Raw genomic sequence first — 25,851 nt, forward strand, 5'->3', positions numbered from 1 at the left:
TTAATATTTTATGTGACTTTGTATTTTATTTTAGCAGTATAACATCTCAATCCAATTCATGGATCTCTGTAGAAATTTCTAGAAATAGTGTCTATAGGCATCTTTTCAAATTAAAAAGGCATACAAATAAATGTTGTTACATTTAGTCTTGTTACATTATAAGATTTTAAGTCTTTAAAAATAAACTTACAGAATGATATCAGGAAAATGGCAGAGTGGGCAGCTCCAAAACCACATTTATCCACAGAAACATGAAGAAACAAGCAGAAACTGTTAGAACCAACTTTGCTAGCACTCTGGAAAACTGACATTGCTTTATAGCAGTGGTCGGCAAACTCATTAGTCAACAGAGCCAAATATCAACAGTACAACCATTGAAATTTCTTTTGAGAGCCAAATTTTTTAAACTTAAACTTCTTCTAACGCCACTTCTTCAAAAGAGACTTGCCCAGGCCGTGGTATTTTGTGGAAGAGCCACACTTAAGGGGCCAAAGAGTTGCATGTGGCTCTCGAGCCGCAGTTTGCTGACCACGGCTTTATAGCAAACAAGTGAATGCTTAACCAAGAAAAGGGCAATTAAAAGTGGTGGGAAAGCTTTGTGGCATTTTGACTTATCAGTTCTCCACACCTTCCCCAGCTTGGCAGCAGGTTTGAAAACAGCAGCTCAGGTACCCAGTGTGGGACTGAGGTTCCTAATTCCAGAGGGAGACAAATGACTGTATTTGTGTATTCTAATCTGCCTGGAGCTTCTTGAGGGACTGATGCATGGTGCTCTGATCTGTTTCACCCAATTCAGAATTTATTCATGGTGGAAAAGCAGTGACCGTTGATTGAAAACATTGTGAGGCAAAAAAAAACACAAAACCCTTCAGATGCTTGGGACAACAGATTATGGCTGATTTATGCAATAGATTACCTATGTCCTGAGAGGAAAAGCCAGGGAGAGAATTCCTTTGGGAAATTAGGGCTATCAGCGGTGCCAGTATACATATGGGGAAATTTAGAAAGCCATGTGAATATACACTGAGTGGCCAGATTATTATGACCACCTGACGTTTATATGCAAATTAGCCATACACTTTATAGTATGGGATATGGAAGCCGAAGGCCTGTTCGAACACCTTTGCTGTCTGCAGTTACCAAGATAAAACGTCTCCAATTCGCACAGGAACACAAGAATTGGACAGTCAAGCATTGGAAAAAAGTCATGTGGTCCGATGAATCACGTTTCCAGTTGCATCATGCAGATGGCAGATTGAGAATTTCGTGGAAACAGCATGAAAGCATGCACCCCACATGCATGAATACAACCCTTCAAGCTGGTGGGGGCAGTGTTATGGTTTGGGGCATGTTTTCCTGGTATGATTTGGGCCCTTTAATTTGTGTGGAACAACGTCTGAATAGCACAACATACCTACTGTATTTTCTGGCGTATAAGACGACTGGGCATATAAGATTTTCCTGGGTTAAAAAGTTGTTTTATACGCCGGAAAATACGGTAGTCCAATATGTCTAATCCATTATATCAAATCCCATCAATATAGTCCAGTATACCATATTTTCCCATGTATAAAACAACCCAGGAAAACCTTACACGCCCAGTCGTCTTATACACCGGAAAGTACGGTAAGTATTGTTGCTGATCAAGTTCATCCTATCATGTTGATGGCATATCCCAATGGAGATGGCTTCTTCCAACAAGACAATGCACCATGCCACGGTGCTCGTATTGTGCAGGAGTGGTTTCAAGAACATGAGGGAGACTTTTCCTTGCTTAGGTGGCCCCCACAATCACCAGATCTCAATCCAATAGAGCATTTGTGGGACGAAGTTAAAAGAACCATCAGGCAGCTGGTTCCACAACCATCAAATCTCACAGAACTGGACAGTGCTATTCATCAGGCATGATGTCAGGTTCCCCGCATCGCCTTTCAACATCTTGTGGAGTCAATGCCAAGAAGAATTGCCGCAGTATTGAAGGCAAAAGGTGGCATTATGATGGGGTGGTCATAATAATCTGGCCACTCAGTGTGTGTTCTAGGGAAAACATTAAACTGCCTTGGAAGTGAAGACCAATGCAGTGCTGTAAACGGCATTGCTGAGTGTTAAAGAAGAACCCCAACATAGAACCTGTCTGTAAGGACTAGGGGAAGTATTTTTTTTTTTTTTTTTTGGTGTGTATGTTTTCAATTTTATCTGGTGGTGTTTTTATGCTCTTGGCATTCAAGAAAATATTTGTCAGAACATTGGTAGAGCCCTGGCTAGTGTTTCTCAGTGGTTAGAGCATTGGCCTGAGCATTGAATGGTTGCGGTTTCGATTCCCAGTCAAGGGCATGTACAAGGGATTGAACCTGCAATTTAGGTATGTGTCCTGACCAGGAATCAAACCCACAACCTTTTGTTGTATGGAATGATGCTTAACCAATTGAGCCATTCAGCCAGGGCATTGTTTTGATTTTTAAAAATTATTTATTTGATTTCATAGAGCCGGGGGGAAGAGAGAGGGAGAAACATTGATTTATTCCACTTATTTATACATTCATTTGTTATTTCTTGTATGTGTCCTCAGTGTAAATTGAACCCACAACCTTGGCATATTGGGATGACACTCTAACCAAGTGGGCTACTTGACAAAGGGCTGGGCTTGCTTCTTTTTAAAATTTAAATTTATTTATTTATTAAGTTATTACATATATGCCCTCATCCCTCCATTAACCCTCCCCCCACACACACATGCCCTCACCCCCCTGTTGTTCGTGTCATTGGTTAGGCTTATATTCATGCGTATAAGTCCTTTGGTTGATCTCTCCTCCTTCCCCCCCCCCCCGCCCCCCTTCCCCTATCTTCCCTCTGAGGTTTGGCAGTCTGTTCGATGCTTCTCTGTCTCTGGATCTGTCCCTGTTCATCAGTTTATGTTGTTCATTATATTCGACAAATGAGTGAGATCATGTGATATTTATCTTTCTCTGACTGGCTTATTTCACTTAGCATAATGCTCTCCCAGTTCCATCCATGCTGTTGCAAATGGTAATAACTCCTTTTTTATGCAGCGTAGTATTCCATTGTGTAGATGTACCACAGTTTTTTAATCCACTCATCTGCTGATGGGCACTTAGGCTGTTTCCAAATCTTAGCTATGGTAAATTGTGCTGCTGTGAACATAGGGGTGCATATATCCTTTCTGATTGGTGTTTCTAGTTTCTTGGGATATATGCCTAGAAGTGGGATCACTGGGTCAAATGGGAGTTCCACTTTCAGTTTTTTTAGGAAACTCCATACTGTTCTCCACAGTGGCTGCACCAGTCTGCATTTCCACCAGCAGTGCAAAAGAGTTCCTTTTTCTCCTCATCCTCGCCAGCACTTGTCATTTGTTGATTTGTTGATGATAGCCATTCTGACAGGTGTGAGATGGTACCTCATTGTTGTTTGATTTGCATCTCTCGGATAATTAGTGACTTTGAGCATGTTTTCATATGTCTCTTGGCCTTCCTTCTGTGTCTATTTAGGTCCTTTGCCTATTTTTGATTGGATTATCTATCTTCCTTTTGTTAAGTTGTATGAGTTCCCTGTAAATGTTGGAGATTAAACCCTTATCGGTTATGACATTGGCAAATATGTTCTCCCATGCAGTGGGCTTTCTTGTTGTTTTGTTGATGGTTTCTTTTGCTGTGCAAAAGCTTTTTATTTTGATGTAGTCCCATTTGTTTATTTTCTGTTTAGTTTCCAATGCCCTAGGAGCAGTATCGGTAAAGAACTTCCTTCGGCATATGTCTGAGATTTCGCTGCCTGTGGATTCCTCTAGTATTTTTATGGTTTCCCATCTTACGTTTAAGTCCTTTATCCATTTTGAGTTTATTTTTGTGTATGGTGTAAGTTGGTGGTCTAGTTTCATTTTTTTGCATGTATTAGTCCAATTTTCCCAACACCATTTATTGAAGAGACTGTCTTGACTTCATTTTATGTTCATGCCTCCTTTGTCAAATATTAATTGGGCAGAGTGGTTTGGGTCGATTTCTGGGTTCTCTATTCTATTCCATTGATCTATATGTCTCTTCTTGTGCCAGTACCAGGCTGTTTTGAGAACATTGGCTTTGTAATACAGCTTGATATCTGGTATTGAGATCCCACCTACTTGGTTCTTTTTTCTCAGGATTGCTGCAGCTATTCGGGGTCTTTTTGGCTTCTTTTTAAAAATATGTTCTTATTGATTTGAGAGAGAGAGAGAGAAACATTGATGAGAGAGAAACATCAACATCGATCGGCTGCCTCCTGCACACCCCGTGCTGGGGATAGAGCCAGAAACCTAGGCATGTGCCCTGACTGGTAATTGAAATGGTGACTTCTCAATGCATGGGTTGTTGCTCAACCACTGAGCCACATTGGCCAGGCGGGGCTGGCTTCTTTTAAGTAAAGTGGCTACCAACACCCACTTCATTAACTACTTTCCTTCTGGGTTGACTGGTGGGTGCCCTTGACACATTGTTGTTCTTGAGTTAGAGGAGAGTTTCTATTACTAGGCCTCTGATGTGTACTTTTCCTAGGGAACCAGATACTAGAATGGTATTGATAAAATTTAGACCATCTTAAAGTGACATACTGGGGTTCTATGTTTTAGGTCCCCCATTTTCTGGGGTGAACAGTGAGAGTTAGGATTGTAGAATGCCAGATACAAGTAGCAATGACATACAGGCTGAGTGTGAATGGAGAGCTGTTGTGGGAATTAAATTCCACAAAGTTAATAACCTCCTTTACCTGGAAGGGCCCTTGGACAGCAGTTTTCCAGTATCCAACCAAGGTGACCACTCACCTTCTATAGCTGGTGTCTGCCCTGCAAGTTGTGATTCTGTGCATCCACTTTTTGTTCTCTCTCCAATGGTGGGGCAGTGGTGTTCCCTGTAACATTTTCTGATGGATATAAGCAGAGTTGTTGCTTTTTCAGTGCAGCTTTTTATTTGTTGTTAGGATGGTGTGGCAGCTTCTAAGTTCTTTACGTGCTGGTCTGGAAATAAGACATTGATTTTATTTTTAAAAAGGCATTGCAATTATTGGATGATCACCTTGATTTTGTTTACACTCAGTTTTATGCTTCATATGGTTGATCTGTGAAAAGCCCAAGGTCTTTCCCAAGCCTCTCTAACTTGGATGGTCTAGACGAGGCCTTACTGCAGGGCCTGGCTCTGAGGTACCTGTTTGGTGCCTCAGTTGGAGGCCAGGGCTCTTATCAACATCTCATCATTTTGGCAGGGACAGAGCTACAATGTCTTTAGCACTATCTTCTTGGAGAGAGAATGATGTATTTAGAAGAGATATATTACTATTAGGTAAAGGACTAATTGTGTTAAATTCAGGGCATGTTAACAGGGATATTCTTACAGGGTTTGGTTGATGCCCTCTGAATTTTTTCTCTGTGGATGATAGACAGACGGTTGCAGCATTGAGGCATTTGAACACATCAGCAAACTGGGAAATACTTGGGTATAATGATCGACTCTAGTGCCTGGATGGTCTGGAACATTAGGACATTTGTGGTTGGGGTAATGGTGATTAGTGCAGAAAGCACTGATTCCAGATGCGGTTTTGCCTCTTGGGTCTAAAACAGAGCATCAGTTTCTGCAGGGAGAGTAAATGGCAGTAGTTATAATTATAAATGGGGCATTTTCCTCTAATAAGTGGCTTGGGCTCCCATGCTGCTAATGTCCTTTGAGGCCAGCTAGTCCAAAACATGAGGGTAATCAGCTTAAATCGCTCGCTCAGGCTGCAGTAGTATGACTTTACCTGTCTTAACATGCGACTCTGCCATGCTTTTTACACACACTGATGTCTAAGACCCTACAAGAATACCTTCATCACTCCTTTTATGTAGATTCTATTTCTCAACAGTCCTGGTGGGTGCACTAAGTATTGAGGTCTCTTTATTGCCTAGGATCTGAACAAATTGACAAATAAGATAAAGGAATAGTGATAGAGGAAAAAGTATCAACTTTATTACTCAGAAAAGATAGATTGGTAATAGAGTTAAATGTGATTGTTAACTCAATGCTGAATGGTCTGGAACATTAGGGCACTTGTATTAGAGTAATGGTGATTAGTGCAGGTAGCACTGATTCAATCTTTCCTGTTATGTCTAAAAGAGAACACCAGTTTCTGCAGTGAGACTAAAGGCTGGGTCTAGACATCCGTGTTACTGATCAGGTGGGCCAGACCAGCAGAGCCTGCCTCTGTAGAAGTGGAGGTTGCTTGCTTCCTGTGGGCAGTTCTTGCTTTGTTCCTTTTAGAACATCTGTACTGATGCCTTGCTATGGAAGTGGAGGGTTTAGCTCACTGATCCTTCCTTCTCATCTTCCCAATATTATTCTGTTATAGTTTTGGTTAAATAAGTATTCAGTGTGTACATTTTACAATTATGTAACCGACCTTTTTCTCTCTAGAATTTTGTTTTTATTGAAATTAATGAATGTCCCCTTGTTCCCTTCACTTTAGTTTTTTGTAGTCTTAACTAGAGCTCTGGTGCATGAATTGGTGCACAGGTGGGGTCCGGCCGGCTCACCCCCATCACAGCTGATTGGGCTGGGCCGGCCAGGGAGAGGGGCTGCGGGAGGTTGGCCAGCTGGCCCCGCCCCTGATAGGGGTGGGAGGGCCAATCGGGGGTGGAGCTGGTGGGGGGGAGGAACCACGGGCAGTTGGCCATCCCTGCCCCCGTAGGGGTGGGGGGCTAATTGGGGGAAGGGGCCTGGAGAAGACCCACTGAGCTGGAGCTGAGCATGGGCCCCAGGCTTTCTAGGGAGGATGGCCTCAGCAAGGAAACAGAAACCACCAGAAGGCTCTGCAAACAGGCTCTGAGCTCCCTTTGGCCAGGCAGACTCAGAGCTGGTATCTCTGTGTGTACATTAGAGATAGCCCGACACTCGCCTTTGTCTGTTGCTCAAATCCATTGCATCGAAAAACTTGTTCCCCTTACAACAAATACAGGCCAATTGGAAGACATGGGCCCAGCGGCAGAGCTAGGCCCCACAATCACCCGGAATTTAGGCCTAAGACAACTGGGTAGCAATCTCCACAGAACAGAACACTGTTTTAGAGTCTTAATTCTCCCCTAAAATGTGCCCAGCTGCTCCTCTTTAGCCGGGATAGACTGAACTAAGGAACCAAAGACCGAGTTTCCTTCGAGGTGGGATACACTGGGATCCGGCTGGTGGCAAGGCCCCTCACAGGCGGTTGCCTTCCCCCCAAGCTCGGTGTGCTCTGAGCTGGTCCGTATGTGGCGGTGATGGGTCCTGGGCTGCTGGTCGGGCAGAGGTCCACAGGGTTTCTCTCCACCGCCTTCCTGGCCTCCCAAGCAGTACCCTCTGTCCCGGCGTGCCTGGTGGCTATTGCTAGAGCTGGGACTCATAGAGTGAAGGAGCTGGCCCACGCTGCAAGGGACCCGCACAGGCCGTGCCTCCCACCCGTTTCTCAGTCTCACGCATATGGATTGGGCTAAAGCTCACTGCTGGGACCTTCCTCACATGCCAGCCTTGGTGATGATCATCTTGGTGCCCAGTTGATTGAATTCGTCCCACAGAGCCTTCATCTCAAGCTGCATGCTCATGCTGGCCACCTTCACGTTCTTCTTTACCAGTGCCTTAGCGGTGGCTGCAAAACTGACCCCAGACCTCTTGGGCTTGGTAGGTGCGCTGGTGGTGGCCCCTGTGGCCTGCGTATCATAGCAACCGGTCATTCTGCCATAATGGTTGCTGGGCTCTTATTTATTTACTAGAGGCCTGTTGCACAAAGAGATTCATGCAATAGGCCTTCCTTCCTTTGGCTTCCAGCACCGGTTTTCCTCTGGCACCTGGGACCCGGGCCTTCGCTCCAGCCAGAGTCTGCCTTCTTCGTCTTCACTGCAGACTCTGGCCGGAATCTGCCATCTTTGTCTTCGCTGCAGACTCCGGAGTCTGCAGTCTTCGTCTTCGCTGTGGCCAGAGTGCCACTCCTGTAGATCCCTTCGACCCTGCCCTCCCTGTCATAGCAGACTTCCTGCCCCGCCCAGCCACTCTCCATGCCTGGAGCAGCTGGGTGGCTGCCATCTTTCTCCTAATTTGCATATTCCCTCCTGATTGGCTAGTGGGTGTAGCAGAGTAATGGCTAATTTGCATGTTTCTCTTTTATTAGTATAGATTTATTTTTTGTTTTCAGTGTAATTTTATTTTATTTTTAAAAATACATTTTATTGATTTTTTACAGAGAGGAAGGGAGAGGGATAGAGAGTTAGAAACATCGATGAGAGAGAAACGTTAATCAGCTGTCTCCTGAACACCTCCCACTGGGGATGTGTCCACAACCAAGGTACATGCCCTTGACCAGAATCGAACCTGGGACCCTTCAGTCTGCAGGCTGACGCTCTATCCACTGAGCTAAACCGGTTAGGGCTCTAATAAATCTTTATTGTTCAGATTATTACATTTGTTCCTCTTTTTTACCCCCTAGCTCCCCTCCACCCGGTTCCCACCCCACCCTCTGCCCTTACCCGCCCCCACTGTCCTTATCCATAGGTGTACGTTTTTGTCCAGTCTCTTCCCACACCTGCCATAACCCTTTCCCCCTGAGAATTGTCAGTCCATTTCCTTTCTATGCCCCTGATCCTATTACATTCACCAGTTTATTCTGTTCATGAGACTTTTTATTCACTTGATTTTTAGATTCACTTGTTGATAGATATGTATTTGTTGTCACTTGGTTGTTCATAATTTTTATCTTTACCTTTTTCTTCTTCTTCCTCTTCTTAAAGAATACCCTTCAGCATTTCATATAATACTGGTTTGGCGGTGATGAATTCCTTTAGCTTTTTCTTTTCTGTGAAGCTCTTTATCTGACCTTCAATTCTAAATGATAGCTTTGCTGGGTAGAGTAATCTTGGTTGTAGGTTCTTGCTATTCATCACTTGGAATGTTTCTTGTCACTCCTTTCTGGCTTGCATAGTTTCTGTTGAGAAATCAGCTGACAGTCATATGGGTACTCTCTTGTAGGTAACTAACTGTTTTTCTCTTGCTGCTTTTAAGATTCTTTCTTTGTCTTTTGCCCTGGCATTTTAATTATGATGTGTTTTGGTGTGGTCCTCTTTGGATTCCTTTTGTTTGGGGTTCTCTGTGCTTCCTGGACTTGTAAGTCTATTTCTTTTATCAGGTAGGGGAAGTTTTCTGTCATTATTTCTTCAAATAGATTTTCAATATCTTGCTCTCTCTCTTCTTTTGGCACCCCCATAATTTGGATGTTGGTATGCTTGAAGTTGTCCCAAAGGCTCTTTACACTATCTTCATATTTTTGGAATCTTTTTACTTTTTGCTTTTCCTGTTGGGTGTTTTTTGCTTCTTTTTATTTCAAATCTTTGACTTGATTCTTGGGATCCTCTAGACTACTGTTGGATCTCTGTATATTATTTTTTATTTCAGTCAGTGTATGCTTAATTTTTAATTGGTCCTTTTCATATCCTCGAGGGTCTCACTAAGTTCCTTGGAGGTTCCTAGAAGATTCTTGAGTAACTTGGTTTTGAACTCTATATACAGTCGTTTGCTTTCCTCCATTTCTTTCATTTGTGACCTGTTTCTTTGTCTCTGCATTTTGGCTGCTTCCCTGTGTTGATAGAGTGGCTTTGTGTGCTAGGTGTCCTATAGGGCCCAGTGGCTCAGCCTCCCTAATTACCTGAGGTGGACACTCTTAGTGCACCCTTTTGTGGGCTGTGTGCACAGTCTTGTTGTGGTTAAGCCTTGATTGTTGTTGGTATCACTGGGAGGAATTGATCTCCAGGCCAATTGTCTGTGAGGATCAGTTGTGCCTATGATGGGAGAACTTCTGTGCTGGAGACAACCTTATGGGGCAAGACTTGCTTCAGTGGGGCTTTGGCGCTCACTGAGTCTGCCCCCTGAGTGTGTCTCTTATGGATCTGAAGAGTTGTAGTCTGGATGGTCTCTCTCTGACCACTGGATCATAACATTGGCTCTTGCATCTCCAAGGAGAGAGGCCACTCATCAGGAGCTATAACGAGATCTGCAGATTCCTTCTCTTTGTTTGGGGTTTGCAGTTGCCCAGATGAGGCCCAGCTGTGGCCCAGCTGTGAACCAATGCAAGCTGCTGTCAAGCCTTGAGTCTTCTTTGGAGGTTCTGGGGCTCTTTGACCCAGCTGCAGTAAGTTAGGTTTCAGATTGCAAAGGGCCAGGCCATTCATATGCAAAAGCCTCTGTACACAGCTTGGGTGAGGTTGTAAATTGGTTGGGGCGGGGTCTCAGGGAATCACCAGGGTGGAGCAAACAGCAATGGATGACTGTCAGCCCTGCCTGGAAGAGGTCCCGTGTCTCTGTGTCCTGTGGCACCGTGCAGGAATCATGATTGCTGCAAGCACCTCTGGAGAGAAAGCCTCCCTCGAGTTCTGCCCCATGCAAGACAGTCCAGTTTCTCCCCGTATGAGTCTGGGTCCCCAGAGTCTTGCCCGGAACTGGAGTTCAGAGCAGTCAGGAGCATGTATCTCCCTCCCGATTGAAAAAGACAACAGCGTACTCAGTTGCCAGCCCTTTCCGTGCACGTGCACACACCTCTGTACCTCTTCCGTACCTCTGCACTTCACTTCTGCACCTCCGCACCTCCTCTGAGTCTCAGTGTGCCTCTTTCTTTCAAGTTGTATAATTTCCACCCAGCCAGCCTTTCTGTGGTTCTGGATGATACCCGTTCTGTCTTTTAGTTGTAGTTTTGAAGTGGTTGTGCGAGGCAGCAAGTTCAGATGTTTACCTATGCCACCATCTTGGTTTCTCTCCTGGGCTTTTTTTTTTTTTTTTTAATATATTTTATTGATTTTTTTATAGAGAGGAAGGGAGAGGGATAGAGTGCTAGAAACATCGATGAGAGAGAAACATCGATCAGCCGCCTCCTGCACACCCTCCACTGTGGATGTGCCTGCAACCAAAGTATGTGCCCTTGACCAGAATCGAACCCGGGACCCTTCAGTCCGCAGTCCAATGCTCTATCCACTGAGCCAAACCGGTTTCAGCTCTCCTGGGCTTTTATTATATAGATACTAATGTAGCCCGAAGCTTTTCCTCAGTTGCATTAGCATCTCTATAAGAAGATACTTACTCAACATTTATCTTCACTTACGTATTTATTTTTTGTTTATCCTTACCCAAGGATATTTTTCCATTGATTTTTAGAGAGAGTGGAAGAGACAGGGAGAGAGAAAGTGGGGGAGAGAAAGAGAGAGAGAGAGAAAGAAAGAAAGAGAGAGAGAGAGAGAGAGAGAGAGAGAGAGAGAGAAAGAAAGAAAGAAAGAAAGAGAGAGAGAAAGAAAGAAAGAAAGAAACATCAGTGTGAGAAAGAAACATCAGTGTGAGAGAGACACATTGATTGGTTGCCTCCCTCAAATGCCCTGACCAAGGCTGGGGATTGAGCCTGCAGCCCAAGTAGGTGCCCTTGACTGGAATCAAACCTGGGACCCTTCAGTCCACAGGCTGATGCTCTATCCAATGAGTCAAACCAGCGAGGGTGAAAATTTATATTCTTAAAGCAGATTTTCCTGGACTTCAGGGTGGACTTCTTGTATATAAACGCTTTTGCATTAGTAGCTAACCTTCACCATTATCCTTAAGGTATTCCTTATCTCACAACATACTAGATGTCCTATTACTCAGATAAAATTGGATTATACTATAAAAACTTGTGTAAATTTTTTTTATTTTTGTTTGTTGTATGTACTTCAATGGTATTGGCTATATAGTGATTTTATGGAAGCACCCTTATTCATACCTTTAGGTTATTTCTATTTTTTACTACTTAAGAATTTTTTCCTTCTGCTAATTTCTTATAGTTAAATCTTGTCGACACACCTTTAATTGATTATTCTAAGAGTTTATTATGAAAAATTTTAAGTATATGGAAAATTTGAATTTTACAATAAACACTTACCTATCCACTACTTAGATTATATAATTAACATTTTGATATGCTTACTTTACTTTATATCTATACAATTATCCATTCCTTTTTAGTTAATTTTTTAGTATCCTATCTAATAAAAGAGTAACATGGAAATTGACCATACCTCTGCTATACCCACAAGCCATGCCCACCAGCCAATCAGGAGAAAGTATGCAAATTAACCCAACCAAGATGGCTGCGGCCACGGAGCGAAGCAGGAGGCTTGGGTTTCCCAGGCAATGGAGGAAGCCAAGCTTCCTGCACACCCTGGCCGGTCCTGGACTCCACTCAAGGCTACAAAGTTTCAATTGTAGAAGATAAATATATCCGAACAAAAATGGCAGCAGCCATGTAGCTGGAGAGAGCAGGAGGCTTGGGTTGCCCCTGGAGATGGAGGAAGCCAAGCTTTCTGCCTTCCCTGGTCTTCCCTGACCTCCGCTCAAGGCTACAAAGTTTCAATTATAGAAGATAAATCCCAGATACCTGGGCCTCCGCTTGGGTCGCTGGGGGGGTGGGGGGGGGTAGCCTGCAAACCATAACAGGCCCCTTGCCCAGGCCACCCCACACCCCAAGGGAACCCCCATCCTGATCTGGGACACCCTTCAGGGCAAAGCAGCCAGCCCCCACCCATGCAGCAGGCCTCTATCCTATCTAATAAAAGAGTAATATGCAGATTGACCATCACTCCAGCACACAAGATGGCTGCCCCCATGTGGACACAAGATGGCCGCCACAAGATGGCCAGCAGGGGAAGGGCAGTTTGAAGGGACCAGGCCTGCAAGGGAGGGCAGTTGTGGGTCATCAGGCCAGCAGGGGAGGACAGTTGGGGGCAATCAGGCCTGCAAGGGAGGGCAGTTAGGGGTGACCAGGCCTGCAGGGGAGGGCAGTTAGGGGTGACCAGGCCTGCAGGGGAGGGCAGTTAGGGGCAATCAGGCTGGTAGGGGAGCAGTTAGGCATCAATCAGGCTGGCAGGCAGAAGCGGTTAGGGGCAATCAGGAAGGCAGGCAGGCGAGCAGTTGGGAGCCAGCAGTCCTGTATTGTGAGAGGGATGTCCGACTGCCTGTTTAGGCCCGATTCTACTGGGATTGAGCCAATGGGCAGTTAGACATCCCTCGAGGGGTGCCAGAATAGAGAGGGTGCAGGTTGGGCTGAGGGACACCCCCCCCTCCGTGCATGAATTTCGTGTACTGGGCCTCTAGTATATTTAGAAAGAGTCATGTGTTTTTAAGGTCCATTTTAGTATTTTTAAAATTTATGGTAAGTATTCCTCTAGGAAAATTTTTATTACTAATTTACACTCTTAACAGTGGTTATTAGCATACTTTGAATCCTTGCCAACACTGGGTTTTATTGTTTTTAAGTAACTTTTTGTTAATTTATGATATATAGGTTGTTATTAAAGTAAGTTTCTGATTGTTTTGCTGATCTAATCTCCACTGTAGATTTTGAAAATAAATACATGTAATTTGTTCTTTGGTGATACTTAATGTTTTTAAATGGGAGCATTGTGCTTGTTCATTAATTATTTAAGGTACAGTTGGGATTTCAATCAGGAAATCACTAGTCCTAAGTAGAGTATTAGCTGTAGCACATTCAGCCTTTTTTCTTTTTCACAGAGTAATTGAGCCGAAGGAGAGAAATAATTGATCAGGGTAATCAGAAGTAGAACTAGAATCTCATGAATTACATTCTTTGACTCACTGGTACTTTGCTTCACTTACTGGAACTTTTTTTTTAAAATTCTTTATTGCTTAAAGTATTACATATAGTATTACATATATGTCTCCTTTTCCCCCCATTGACCACTCCCCGGCCACCCCCACCCCCCAGCACATGCCCTTATCCCCCTAGCGTCTGCGTACTGGACCTTTGTTTTATTCCTTTATCTGATGGTCCAACTCAGTGTAACACTATAACTCATAGAAGACTCAAGAGAAATAAAGATTTGAATTTGAAGTGTTAAGCAATCTAGGCACTTAGGAGGGCATATAGTAGTTGAAGCAAGGAAGTAGATTAGAAGGTGGAAAGGCTTATACGATCCTGTTTTAAATTGTAGACTGCTTGTATTTTATTTTAAAAGTAGTTTGTAAACAATTATTGAACTTTGGTATTTCCAGAAATATGTTACCTTTGTTATTTTCTAAGCATTTAGCCAACTCTTTTTGTTTACAGCTGGGCTCAAAATGCAGAGAACTCAAAGATATTCATTTCGGCCAGTGTTACAAGATCTCAGATGAAGGCATGATCGTCATAGCTAAGGGCTGTCTGAAATTGCAAAGAATATACATGCAGGAAAACAAATTAGTAAGTACTTACATCATTTTTGTATTTTTAATTTTGTTTCTTACCTTTGAATTCCTTAGAACTTGGCTTATAAATTTTCTTCTACTTATTATTTTTGGTCATTTAAGGCAAATATTACCTAAGAGCAAGAATTGTCTCAAAAACATTGATTTTACAGATTTGATCCTCTAACTGTATAGGTGCTTGTATTTGGCACTTGCATGACAGTCGACCACTCAGGTATATTGGAAAAATTAAAGTTTAGTTGTCAAACATAAGTATGTGGTTGTAGTTTCTTCTGATTTTCCTAGAGATTGTAATAATTCAGGATATTTGGGATTTTTTAATAATCAGGAAGATGTACACTTACAAAGTAGTCTTTCACTAAATATGATGAAAATGGGATTCAGTAAATTGAGGTAAATAATCTTGGCAATTATATAAATTTTATATTTTAATCACACACATGTATAACTTATTCACCCTTAATGTATTATATGTAATATATTTAAAGCCGTTTAGTTTTCTTTTATTGAGATATAGTTCACATATTATAAAATTCACCTTTTTAAAGTGTATTAAGTCAGTGATTTTAGTGTATTCACAAAGTTGTGCAATCATCTTCACCAGTTCTAGAATATTTTCATCATCCCCAAAAGAAACCCTATGCTCATTAGCCATCGTTACCCACTCCCTGCTTCCTTCAGCCCCTGGCAAATGGCAGTCTCCTTTCTATTCTCTGTGGATTTGCCTGTTCTAGACATCTCATGTAAATAGAATCACATGTGTTTTTTTTGTGTCTGGCTTCTTTCACTTAGCATAATGATTTCATGGTTCATCCCTGTAGCATGTGACAGAGCTTCATTTCTTTTTTAGGAGTGAATAATATTTCAGATCCATTTAATTTTGATTTAATAGATACACAGTACAAGTTAACAGAAAAAGTTGTCCCTAGGGAGGTACTAGTAGAATTTTCAATGCTGAGAAAAGGTGCACTTTAAAACAGGCAAGATGGCCTTGAATATATAGAATATTTTCAAAGAAGATTTGCTTTTTAATTGTCTCCCCAAAATAAAGATACCTTTTTGTTGCCCCATTGAGTTAGTTTATAAAATTTGATAAATGCATCTTAAATATTAATGTAAGTTTTGGAAGGTTTCCAGAAGCATCATCAGTTCAAGTAAGACAGTGATATTTTAAAAGATTCTAGTTAGAAATATTGACACACTATGAATTAAAAGTAAATGCTTTTATTACTACATGCAATTATATTTATCTCTGAAATTATATGGTAAAAATATTTCACTCTTTAGTACATTCAGTTTAAACTTAATAATAATTACTACTGAGGCAGTATGATCTTGTAGAGAGAATAGGTCTTCTGGGTTAGAGAAATTGAAGTTTTGAATCTTGGTATTCACTTACTTGCTTTGTGACTCTGGGAAAGTTACTTAAGCTCTCTGAGCCTCATTTGCAAATGAGGTTAATACTTGTCTCTTTGCTCATTGTGGCTTTGCAGATTAAATGACATAATGTCCTAAAATTGTCTAGTACAAACTCTGACACCTGAAAAACTAGTAGTTTTATGAGGTTATGACTATATTTGTTGTCTGTTGGTTTCCACTTTACACTCAAGATAAATTAAAGTATGGTAATTCCAACTTAAAATTTTTGTATTTATCACATAATGGGAATAATTTGTTGAGTGAATAGTATTTGTTTTCTTGTTGATTAAACACAGAGAAACATTTTTTTTGACACATTAAAATTTTAGTCAGTGGTTTCCCAAAGGAATTAACTGTATATCCTATATGATAAAAGCCTAATATGCTAAGTATCCTGTTGATGGGTTGGCCGTTCAACCAATCAAAGTGTAATATGCTAATGATATGCTAAGGCCGTTCAACTGCTCGCTATGATGTGCACTGACCACCAGGGGCCAGACAGTCAACCGGTTGAACAGTTGCTGTGACATGCACTGACCATCAGGGGGCAGACACTCTGACTGGTAGGTTAGCTTGCTGCTGGGGTCCTGCTGATCAGGTCTGAGTGAGACAGGCCAGACATGCCCTGGAGCCCTCCCGTGGCCCCTCCCCAGCTGGCCAACCTCCTGAGGCCATCCCTGGTCCTGATTGTGCACCAGTGGGGTCCCTTGGCCTGCTCCTCTCACAATCCGGGACCCCTTGGGGGATGTTGGAAAGCCGGTTTCGGCCTGATCCTGCAGGCCAGGCTGAGGGACCCTACTGGTGCATGAATTTGGGCCTCTAGTGTTTTTTATAACTGTATATGTTTTGAAGGTTCTAGTTATATTCAATTTAGATTTTTCCTAGTATTGTGTGCCATTAAAAAGTTGTTATATATTTAAATGCCAAGGGAATCAGTTTTGTACATAGGGTTATTTAATAAATATTTGATTTTATTGGAAGTGTGAAGTAATTTCGCCAGATATTAAAGTTCAGTTTAATAAAGTTTTTTTTCCAATTTAAGATTCATAGAAAGAAAAATTTAGAATAATTTTAACTCTTATATTGGACAGTTGTGTTATTGATAACTAACATCCCATAGGAACCTTGCTTTGTATTTTGGGAATTTATGAAATAAGGAGAAATATTTGAATTATTTGCAAAACTACAATTTTAAGTAGTTGGGTTGTTTAACTCTGATAAGTGTTATTATTAGTCATTTAACAATGAATATTTAAAACGGGGTAAGTAGAAATAATAGTGGTCTGGTTAAAGGCCAATAATATTTATATGTGCAGATATATAATTGATATTGCATATATTATTACAAATAGGAAATATAGACATGGTTAAATAGGACAAATATTTTAAATTCACAACTAATAGAAATATTTAGGAGAATACTGTGTCTGTAAGGATGCCAGCAGAATTTAATCTGTGCAGATATTAATCAACCAAGTTATTTTGCTAATAACTCTCTTATTAAATTCTCTCAAAAGAGTTTTAGAGCTTTATTGTGTAGTCTATGTAGCATCTATGCTATGTAGCATCATAGCATAGTGTTTTTATTTAAATATAAACTTCATTGACTTTAAAATATCCAATTGGTTGTTTTTATACATTGGCAATATTTGACTTGAGTATACTTTCCCCCCATGTTATATCTTGGCCTTTAGATGGCAGCATTGCCTTTGTGTATTTCAGTGACAGCGTTTTGTGTCCTTGATATAACTATAAAGATGCAATGCTTTTTACACAGTTTGTGCAGAGATTATGGTGTATTTTTAATTTTTGTTCTTTAGGTGGTATTAATAGTAAATTTTTTATTGAAATAATTTGAATTATTAGGTGCAGCTAGAATGTTAAAAGATGAACTTTCTATTTTACACGAAGTAGCAAGATATTCAAATATCCTTATTGGTGGCACTGGTTTAAGTAAGATAAACTTTAGAATAGGGGAAGGATACCTGTATTTACCAAAGGGAAAACTTTTGTTCAGATGGAAATTGAGGACAGTGACTTGACATTTTAAGACTAATGAATTATGGTGACACAAAGAGTTGAGGATTTACATCTAAAATCTTTCCAAAAGAGAATGAGTTTCTGTTTTAGTCATTTTTGAGTTAGACGGGTGCCATGTTCCTCACTATAGTGAGGGTCTAGTATATTATATACATAATTTCCTGTTTCTGGCGATAGCTTTCATATCACTCCTGTGCAATACTTGCTCCAAAATTATTTAAAAGGCATATTTACTTTATGTGTATAGTTATCGATGATCTAGGAACCTCATTAAGTATACTAGTATTCTCTCTGCTTCTTTCTTTGTTTTAAGTTCTGCTTCTCTACTTTTTGAACAGAGGAGCTCTTTGGCCAGCTTTTTATTCAGTTGTAAAATGATGGGCCCAGATAGATTGTCTGTCATTTGTTATCAATCTGATGTACTTCCTTAGGATTTTATGAATTATTATGAAAATGGCTTCTATCCTGAGTCCTGTGGTCATCATATTTGATACTAGATTATATGTGTTGTGGTATTTGTTATTGTTTTTAAAAATATTTTCTGCTTTGTAGAGTTGAGTTGGGAACTAGTGTAGATTTCTGAATTATCAAGAAATTAGTACTGTATTATGAATAGATTTTAGAAAGTTTTAGGGAAATATTTCTTGACTAAAATTTGATTTTCCTGAAAGTTAATTGTGACCTTTTATTTTATTTCAACCTTCTGGTGAATTGTTTTTTTTTCACTAGTGTTATAATTCTGTGACATCTCCTAGAGTCCTTTTATTATCCTTGGGAGGCTTATACAGATGGCATAGGATCTAAAGTCAGCTCCAGGCTTTCTTCCAGGTTGGAAGCATCTGAGGGGTAATTGAGGCAAAAGCCTTATTTGAATCAAACTGAGCTCAGTTCATTCCTTGATCCTGCAGTTTCTTACTTATTTGATTTGGGTTATCTTAAATTTTGTACATTCCTTTCCTTGTTTGCAGAAAGGATATAATACCACTACATACATGCTCTCGTGAGGATCAGACTCTATGAAATTAAGAGGGAAAGTACCAAACGTGTTTCATGGCCCCAAACATAGGACATCTTCAATGAGGGTTACTTTTCTTCCTCTCCCTACCAGAGTTTAAAGAAGGGGACCTAAAGATACTGGCTGCATTTTATGGTATACTGCATTTCTGGAGTCTACCAATTTGAATTGGGCCGTGTCAGTGCCTAACATCACCTACTATGTTCTTGTTTCACCCATTCGCTTTCCTGCAGTTTAATTATTGTTTGCTGCTCGCTTTGATTTGAGGCTCGTACAACAGCAAAGTAAATGGGCTGGTGGTCATGTTACCATCAGCTGGGCTATGTAAGGTAAACATTTATATCAAAGCCTATTATATGTGCTTCTTCAGTCCTTTACTTTTCCACTCACAGTTCATATAGTAAAGGATTTGGTCCTCTCCTCCCCTCAGTTCTCCCACTATATTGCTATCTTACTTCTCAAGCATTCCTTGTGAGGTAAGTTTACTTGTAATCTCAGACATAAATAATTTACATTTGTGAGGGATTCTATTTTCACTTCAGCCCCCAAAGCCTCCCAGAGTAGATATTCACCTTCATTGCCTCTTCCCTTATGTTTTTAGGAAATATTTTTTTATTGAGTTTTAGAGAGAGGGGTAGGGAGAGGGAGAGCATAACATTGATCAGCTGACCCCTGCACACCCCTACCAGGGATTGAGCTCATAACCTAGGAATCGAACCAGCAGCCTTTTGGTGCATGGGACAGTGCCCAACCACCTGAGCCACTCCAGCCAGGGCGCCCTTTACCTTCTTAATGGATGAGGTATTTACTTGCACACAGAGTGTAGTTTCCAGTGAACAGTGATGCATGAACGTGGCATTTTAAAGAAGGGGACCTAAAGATACTGAGCTGCATTTTATTGAATACTGCATTTCCCGATCTTGCTGTCATTTGTTGATTTAAAAAAATAGTTACTAGTAGTTACCTTTTATTGAGTATTTATAATGTACCAGGCACTATGCAATTGTAAATAATTAATCCTCACAACTACCATAAGCAGTAGCTTGTTTTTATTCCATTTTACAGATGAGTAAATGGAGGCTTAGAGAGGTTACATAACAACAACTAAATGTCAAAGTTAAGATTTTAACCCAGAGCTGTTAGATTCCCAAATCTTTGTCCCCAAGCCCCTTTGCTTTGCATGGATACATTACAGATGGGGCTAATCCATATGTCTTTGAACCAAGCAGTAATTTCCAAAAGGCATTATCTCCCTTTAAAACACTGACAGGTAGTGTGAGACATCAAAGGAAAAAGTTAATTATTGCCATGAGCAGAAGATCTTTTTGCTAGGATGACAGCTGATTTTCAGGGGAAGCTGTAAGTACCAATGGAGATATATTAAAATCTTTTCTGGGAAAATTAGTAAAATTATCAAAGGAGAAAACTCTCTTCAAGATAGTGCTTAATGTTGATCTTAATCTTGTACAAATATGGACATAATTAACTTAATAGTAGAATTACACTATTTTACTCTTTATGTAAAAATTTTTACTTTGCAAAGTCATAGCATTTTATATTTTTGTCCAGCATATTTAACAGAAATTTTAACTCTATTTCAAATGTTCATTCAATTTAGTTAACATTCGAATACCTACTATGTGCCAGGCACATATGAGAGGTGTTGAGAAATTAAAAAAGAATTATACTGCCCAAGAGAGGTGATTTTGGTCTAGGCCCGTGGTCGGCCAACTGCGGCTCGCGATCCACGTGTGGCTCTTTGGCCCCTTGAGTGTGGCTCTTCGACAAAATACCACGGCCTGGGTGAGTCTATTTTGAAGAAGTGGCGTTAGAAGAAGTTTAAGTTTAAAAAATTTGGCTCTCAAAAGAAATTTCAATCATTGTACTGTTGATATTTGGCTCTGTTGACTAATGAGTTTGCCGACCACTAGTCTAGGCTAAAGTGCTATGGAAGTGCCAGTCATAAAAATAGTTACTTGTGTGAGAGGTAAGAGAGGAATGGGTAATTCTATAAATAGTAGGTGACATTTGGACTGGGTCTTGAATGATATATAGCAATATGATGATTGTGAAGAAAACATTTTCTGGGGAAAAGTGATAGCAATTGGGAGAAACAGCATTAACAAAGATAGGCATCAGGAAAATATATGGAATGTTTAATAAGTAGTGTATGTTACAGTAAGATTAGCTTGCAGGTAGCGTGGGTCAGAGAAATGTTAATATTTGGTTCTGTAAAGGAAGGTAGTGACCAGGTTGTTAAGTTTCCATAGTCTTATGCTAAGGATTTTGGAAGTCTTTAAGTAATGGGGATCATAGCATGGGATTTCACCAAATGTGAAGCTGATTATATTTTTTGGTTTTTAAGTTATTTTTAAAATTTTGAGAAATTAGAGAAAATACAGAATACTAGAAAGAATAATAACACTCATATGCCCGTTACACAAACATTGGCAATTATTCACATTTTGTTATTTTGTTTCTTCTTGAATTAGGAAAGAGATAAACTGTAAGTCTTTGTTGTTTTGCATCCAATGTCATCTTACTTTACCCTTTTAGTTTTAAATATATTTGATTTCAGAGAGGAAGGGAGAGGGGGAGAGAGAGATAGAAACATTAGTGATGAGAGAGAATCATTGATTGGCTGCCTCCTGCATGCCCCCTTCTGGGGATTGAGCCTGCAACAGTGGCATGTGCCCTGATGAGGAATTGAACCTGGTTCATAGGTCAGTGCTGAATCACTGAGCCACACGAGTCCAGGCTTACTTTATCCTTTTAGAAGCAACTACTAGTTGCTATTCTCATTTTATTTAAAAAAAATATTTTTATTGATTTCAGAGAGGAAGGGAGAGAGAGATAGAAACATCAATGATGAGAGAGCATTATTGAATGGCTGCCTCCTGCACGCCCCCTACTGGGGATGGATCCTGCAACCCCAGGATGTGCCCTTGACCAGAATTGAACCCTTCACTTTGCAGATCGATGCTCTACCCACTGAGCCAAACCATCTGGGGCTTCTTATTTCATTTTTAATTTGTATATTTCCTCTTTATTTTCTCTTATCGTTTTGCTTTCTTCCAATATGTGTTCGTACCTTCAAGCTCAGCTAAATATTTTTTGTCAAACATTAAAAATTCTACCAAATTTATTACTTTCTTATATTATTTCTGCTTCCTGTATTTTCCTTTTTTTTATTAACCCATTGATAATTTGTTGTAGATTTCAAGTCTTCAGTTTAGTCATGTAAATTTCTTGAAATTGGAGATGATGTCTTATTTATAAAACCTATATTTTTAAAAAATCTTTACTGTTGAAATTATTACATATGTCCCCTTTTTTTCTCCCATTGACCTCTTCTATCCTGCCTCCGCCTTCACCACCCTATTGTCTGTGTCCATTGGTTATGCATATATGCATACAAGTTCTTTGGTTAATTTCTTCCCACCCACCCACCCTCCGCCACCTTCCCTCTGAGATTCCACAATCTGTTCCATGCTTCTGTGTCTCTGAATCTATTTTGTTCATCAGTTTATTTTGTTCATTAGATTCTATGTATGAGTGAGATCATGTGATACTTACCTTTCTCAGACTGGCTTATTTTGCTTAGCACAATACTCTCCAGGTCTCTCCATGCTGTCTCAACGGGTAACTGACTGTATGTTTGTCAATGTTTTGACTAAATGGTTAGTTGTTAGGACTTCTTTTTTTCCCCAATATATATTTTTTAATTTATTGATTTTAGATAGAGGAATGAGAAAGGGGGAGAGAAGGGGAGAGAGAGAAAGAGAAACATCGGTTTGTTACTTACTGGTTGATTCTTATATGTGCCCTGACCCAGGATCAAACCCATAATTTCAGCATTTTGGGACCATGCTCCAACCAGTTGAGCTACCCAACCAGGGGGCCATATCTTAAAAATTAAATTTTTTTCTGACAAAAATTTTAAAGTTCCTGAAAAGGACTATTAATGAAGATGAACCATTCTATACTCAAGTTCTTTTGGTTTAGTTCTTGAAAAAACTTTGTTAATAACTGAATCGGTGAAGTATTCTTCATTCTGTAACAGTGTCAAGTGGTTCTTCATTAATGTTCATACCAGAAGAGTGGCAATGATAGTTTGAGGAAGTAAAATCCCAAATGAGTCTGTCCTCCTCAAGAATTTTGAGTACAAAATGACTTCTTAAAAGTGAGTGTTGAAACTTGTGGTTTTAACATTTTTTAAATTGCAAGTTACCTGTTATATGTTTTCATTTCTTGGTTTATATCCCATTGACGATATTTGATTTAAGTGCTTCACCAATGCGTTTCCTTTTTTTTCCTGCTTTCAGACAACCCAAACAAAAATCTCTAAAGACTACTAAGAATTGTGGTCTTTTTTCTTTTGTATATTTAACAATACTTTAATCACTTGATTCTTGAAAAGATGAAACTTAACAAGTTGCTTGCCTCTATGGTTGAGTTTGCTTAGAAGAACTGGCTTTTATTGTTGCAGTTTAGAAAGAGATTGTTAAATATACTATTTGATACATACCTTGGTTGCTTGGTACCAAAAAAGTGCACCAAGCAGATCTCACCTAAAATTTTGTTAGAACATTGAAATTGCATACTTTGAGAGTATTATAACATACAGAAATTACACTTACAAGTGTTTTTAAAATTACTTTGCATAAAGTTATTAATTGCATAAATTAGTTGCATTTATTTTATCATTTTTTCTTCTTTAATATGTTCTAATAGTTTTATAGAATAAAAAATTATAGAAAGACTAAAAAGAAACATAAATAGGTATCTTGTTGGAATAATGCTGTTTGTTTTTTCATTTTCTTAGAAGACTGTCATTTGGAAAATTTAAGGAAAAAAAAAATTGTCACATGTTGGTTCAGCCAACTATATTGTTTAACGTTGGATTAATTTGTGTTGTTTTTTTTTTCAATATGGAAGTGATTTTTTTTTTTCTAGTATACTTAGATGGCTTTCTTCCATCAAGTCCAAGTATATAGGAATTATCTATATTAAAGTCTATTTGAAACAATCAGTTTTTTTCAAATATACTTTATAGGATAATATTTTTAGATGACAAAATCAAGAATGTAATTACGCTGATTGCTCATCTGTATAGGAATAGGAGATATTTCACATATAGTCTTTTACATAGAGGTAAATCATTTTCAATCCAGTGTATGCATTTGCCCAGTGTCACAGGTTAATTCTTCATACATGTGTGCCTATCCCCTTTCTTTCTAGCAAGGCATACCTTTTTTCAGCTGTTGCTGAAACTTCCTTCACTTATTGGAATCAACATGTAATCAACCTTAATGCTTACTCCCACCTTTGAGATTCTATATTTGTACATGTCCAAGGTTATTTATTTTTTATTCATTATAATATTAAAGGTACATTAAATTTGCATGCATATATTACTGGTCATGTACTTCCTTCTTCTGACCCTACTTTTAAAAAGTTAAGAAAATCCTATTTCTTAAAAAAAAAAAGACAGTTGCTTAACCTTGAAAGTGATTTTAGAAGTCTGTTAAACCAGCTTCCTGCAAATCCCTTTATTGCAGCTTCCTACAAATCCCTTATTGAATAATGAGCCATCCATCATTGTGCATGTGTGTGTTTAGGTTAGGTTTATTAATAGATGAATATTCAAGAACCCATGCAATATTTTAATAACACTTTAAAAATTACGATTAAAATGATTCCTAAATATATTTGACCAGATTTTTCTACTTTTTAGCATTTAAAAATGATTATTAATGCCTTTTTTTTAAAAAAAGGTTACATATACTCATTACATTATTTAAAAAAGACTAGATCATTTTTTCAGTACTAACTTATTCTCACATTAAATTAGTATAAGAATCTGTAATTTGACAATTGGAATGACTATCTCTTGTGAATGTGTGCATTGTTTTAGGGGACCTTTCCATTTTAGACAGTGTATGGCAATACCCACTAAATAGTGGTGCTCGTAAAATTTTTGTGGTTTCATTGACTATTAACATGCTCTTTGACAACTGGCCTTTCCTCATCTCACATCATGGGTTTGAAACTTTTTTCTTAAAGCTTTATAGTTGAATTACAATATATTGTGCCCTTTGTTTTCTCCTGGAAAAGGATTTAAACAAATTTTCTGTTGCACTTGTTGAATATGTATTTCATAGTAACCACCATGAAGTTTGCACCATTTAAGAAGATGAAGAAGCAAAGATAAAAGGTACACATTCAAGAAGGCTTGGTTTCACAGTTGGTGCATAATCCTTTCTGCTGTCATTGGTACCCTAACTCTGTACCTATCAGAACAAAAGAAACTGAATTGGAAATTGTGGGAGCTGGGGAACATTCAGTTGGCAGCCCATCGCATGGCCCATAGGCGTTGTCAGGTCTCAGTTTGATGCCCTTTATTCTTTCTGACAGATGTGAGGTAGGGTCTATGAGGGGGAAGTCATTACTAGAGAGAGGGCAGTGTCAGATCAAAAGTAACCAGTGATCAAACAAGGTAAAGGGCTGTGGAAAATAGGCTCTTTCTGGCCTCAACACCTGCCTGATCACTGAAGGGAATAGTCCTATGTGTCAGACCTAGTTGATTTTCTTTGATGTACAGTGAATTAAAAGTTAGAATGGAAGCTTAAGTGGAGTACAGAAGACTTTTACTTCCTATTCTTGAGCAATTTGGGTGTTTACATTTTTCACTTTAGTTTTCTAGAAGTTAGAGAAGTCATTCTCTGTTAAATAAAATAATAAAGGTTGCCTATAATAACTTTATTATCACTATATATTTAGAGATAGTGATAATAAACAAACAAGTTTCAATGTAGTGTGGAATGAGGTTTATAAGTCACCAAACTTTATTTCTTTCAAGCATCTAATTATAACTTTAAATCATTGATGACCTGGTAAAAGTAGTGCTTTAGCAGATAAGTCTAATGTATTATTTAGTAAATTCATCTAAGGGAAGTATGTTTCTGATCTTAAACGTAATATTATTTAAATATAACACTTAAGTGAGACTTAGAGTCTCTGTTAATTTCTCTGTTTTTAAATTTTTAGATTAAATATACTATATATGTTGATTTCTTGCATTGTGCATCTTTCATTTCTAAATTATGTTCTTTCCTAGTTTTTGTT

The 25,851-nt window shown here is 39.3% G+C and overlaps 1 protein-coding gene across 1 annotated transcript in view; it reads left to right on the plus strand.

Annotated features, from left to right (window-relative positions):
- Positions 1-25,851, plus strand: part of FBXL17 (F-box and leucine rich repeat protein 17) — a 467,471-nt gene that overhangs the window by 16,878 nt on the left and 424,742 nt on the right. Inside the window, exon 4 of the mRNA XM_028149688.2 lies at positions 14,113-14,244. Coding sequence (XP_028005489.2) covers positions 14,113-14,244 — 132 coding nt within the window. The remainder of the gene's footprint in view (positions 1-14,112; positions 14,245-25,851) is intronic.

The sequence above is a fragment of the Eptesicus fuscus genome, chromosome 4 (assembly GCF_027574615.1).
Source record: "Eptesicus fuscus isolate TK198812 chromosome 4, DD_ASM_mEF_20220401, whole genome shotgun sequence".
NCBI classification, from domain to species: Eukaryota; Metazoa; Chordata; class Mammalia; order Chiroptera; family Vespertilionidae; genus Eptesicus; species Eptesicus fuscus.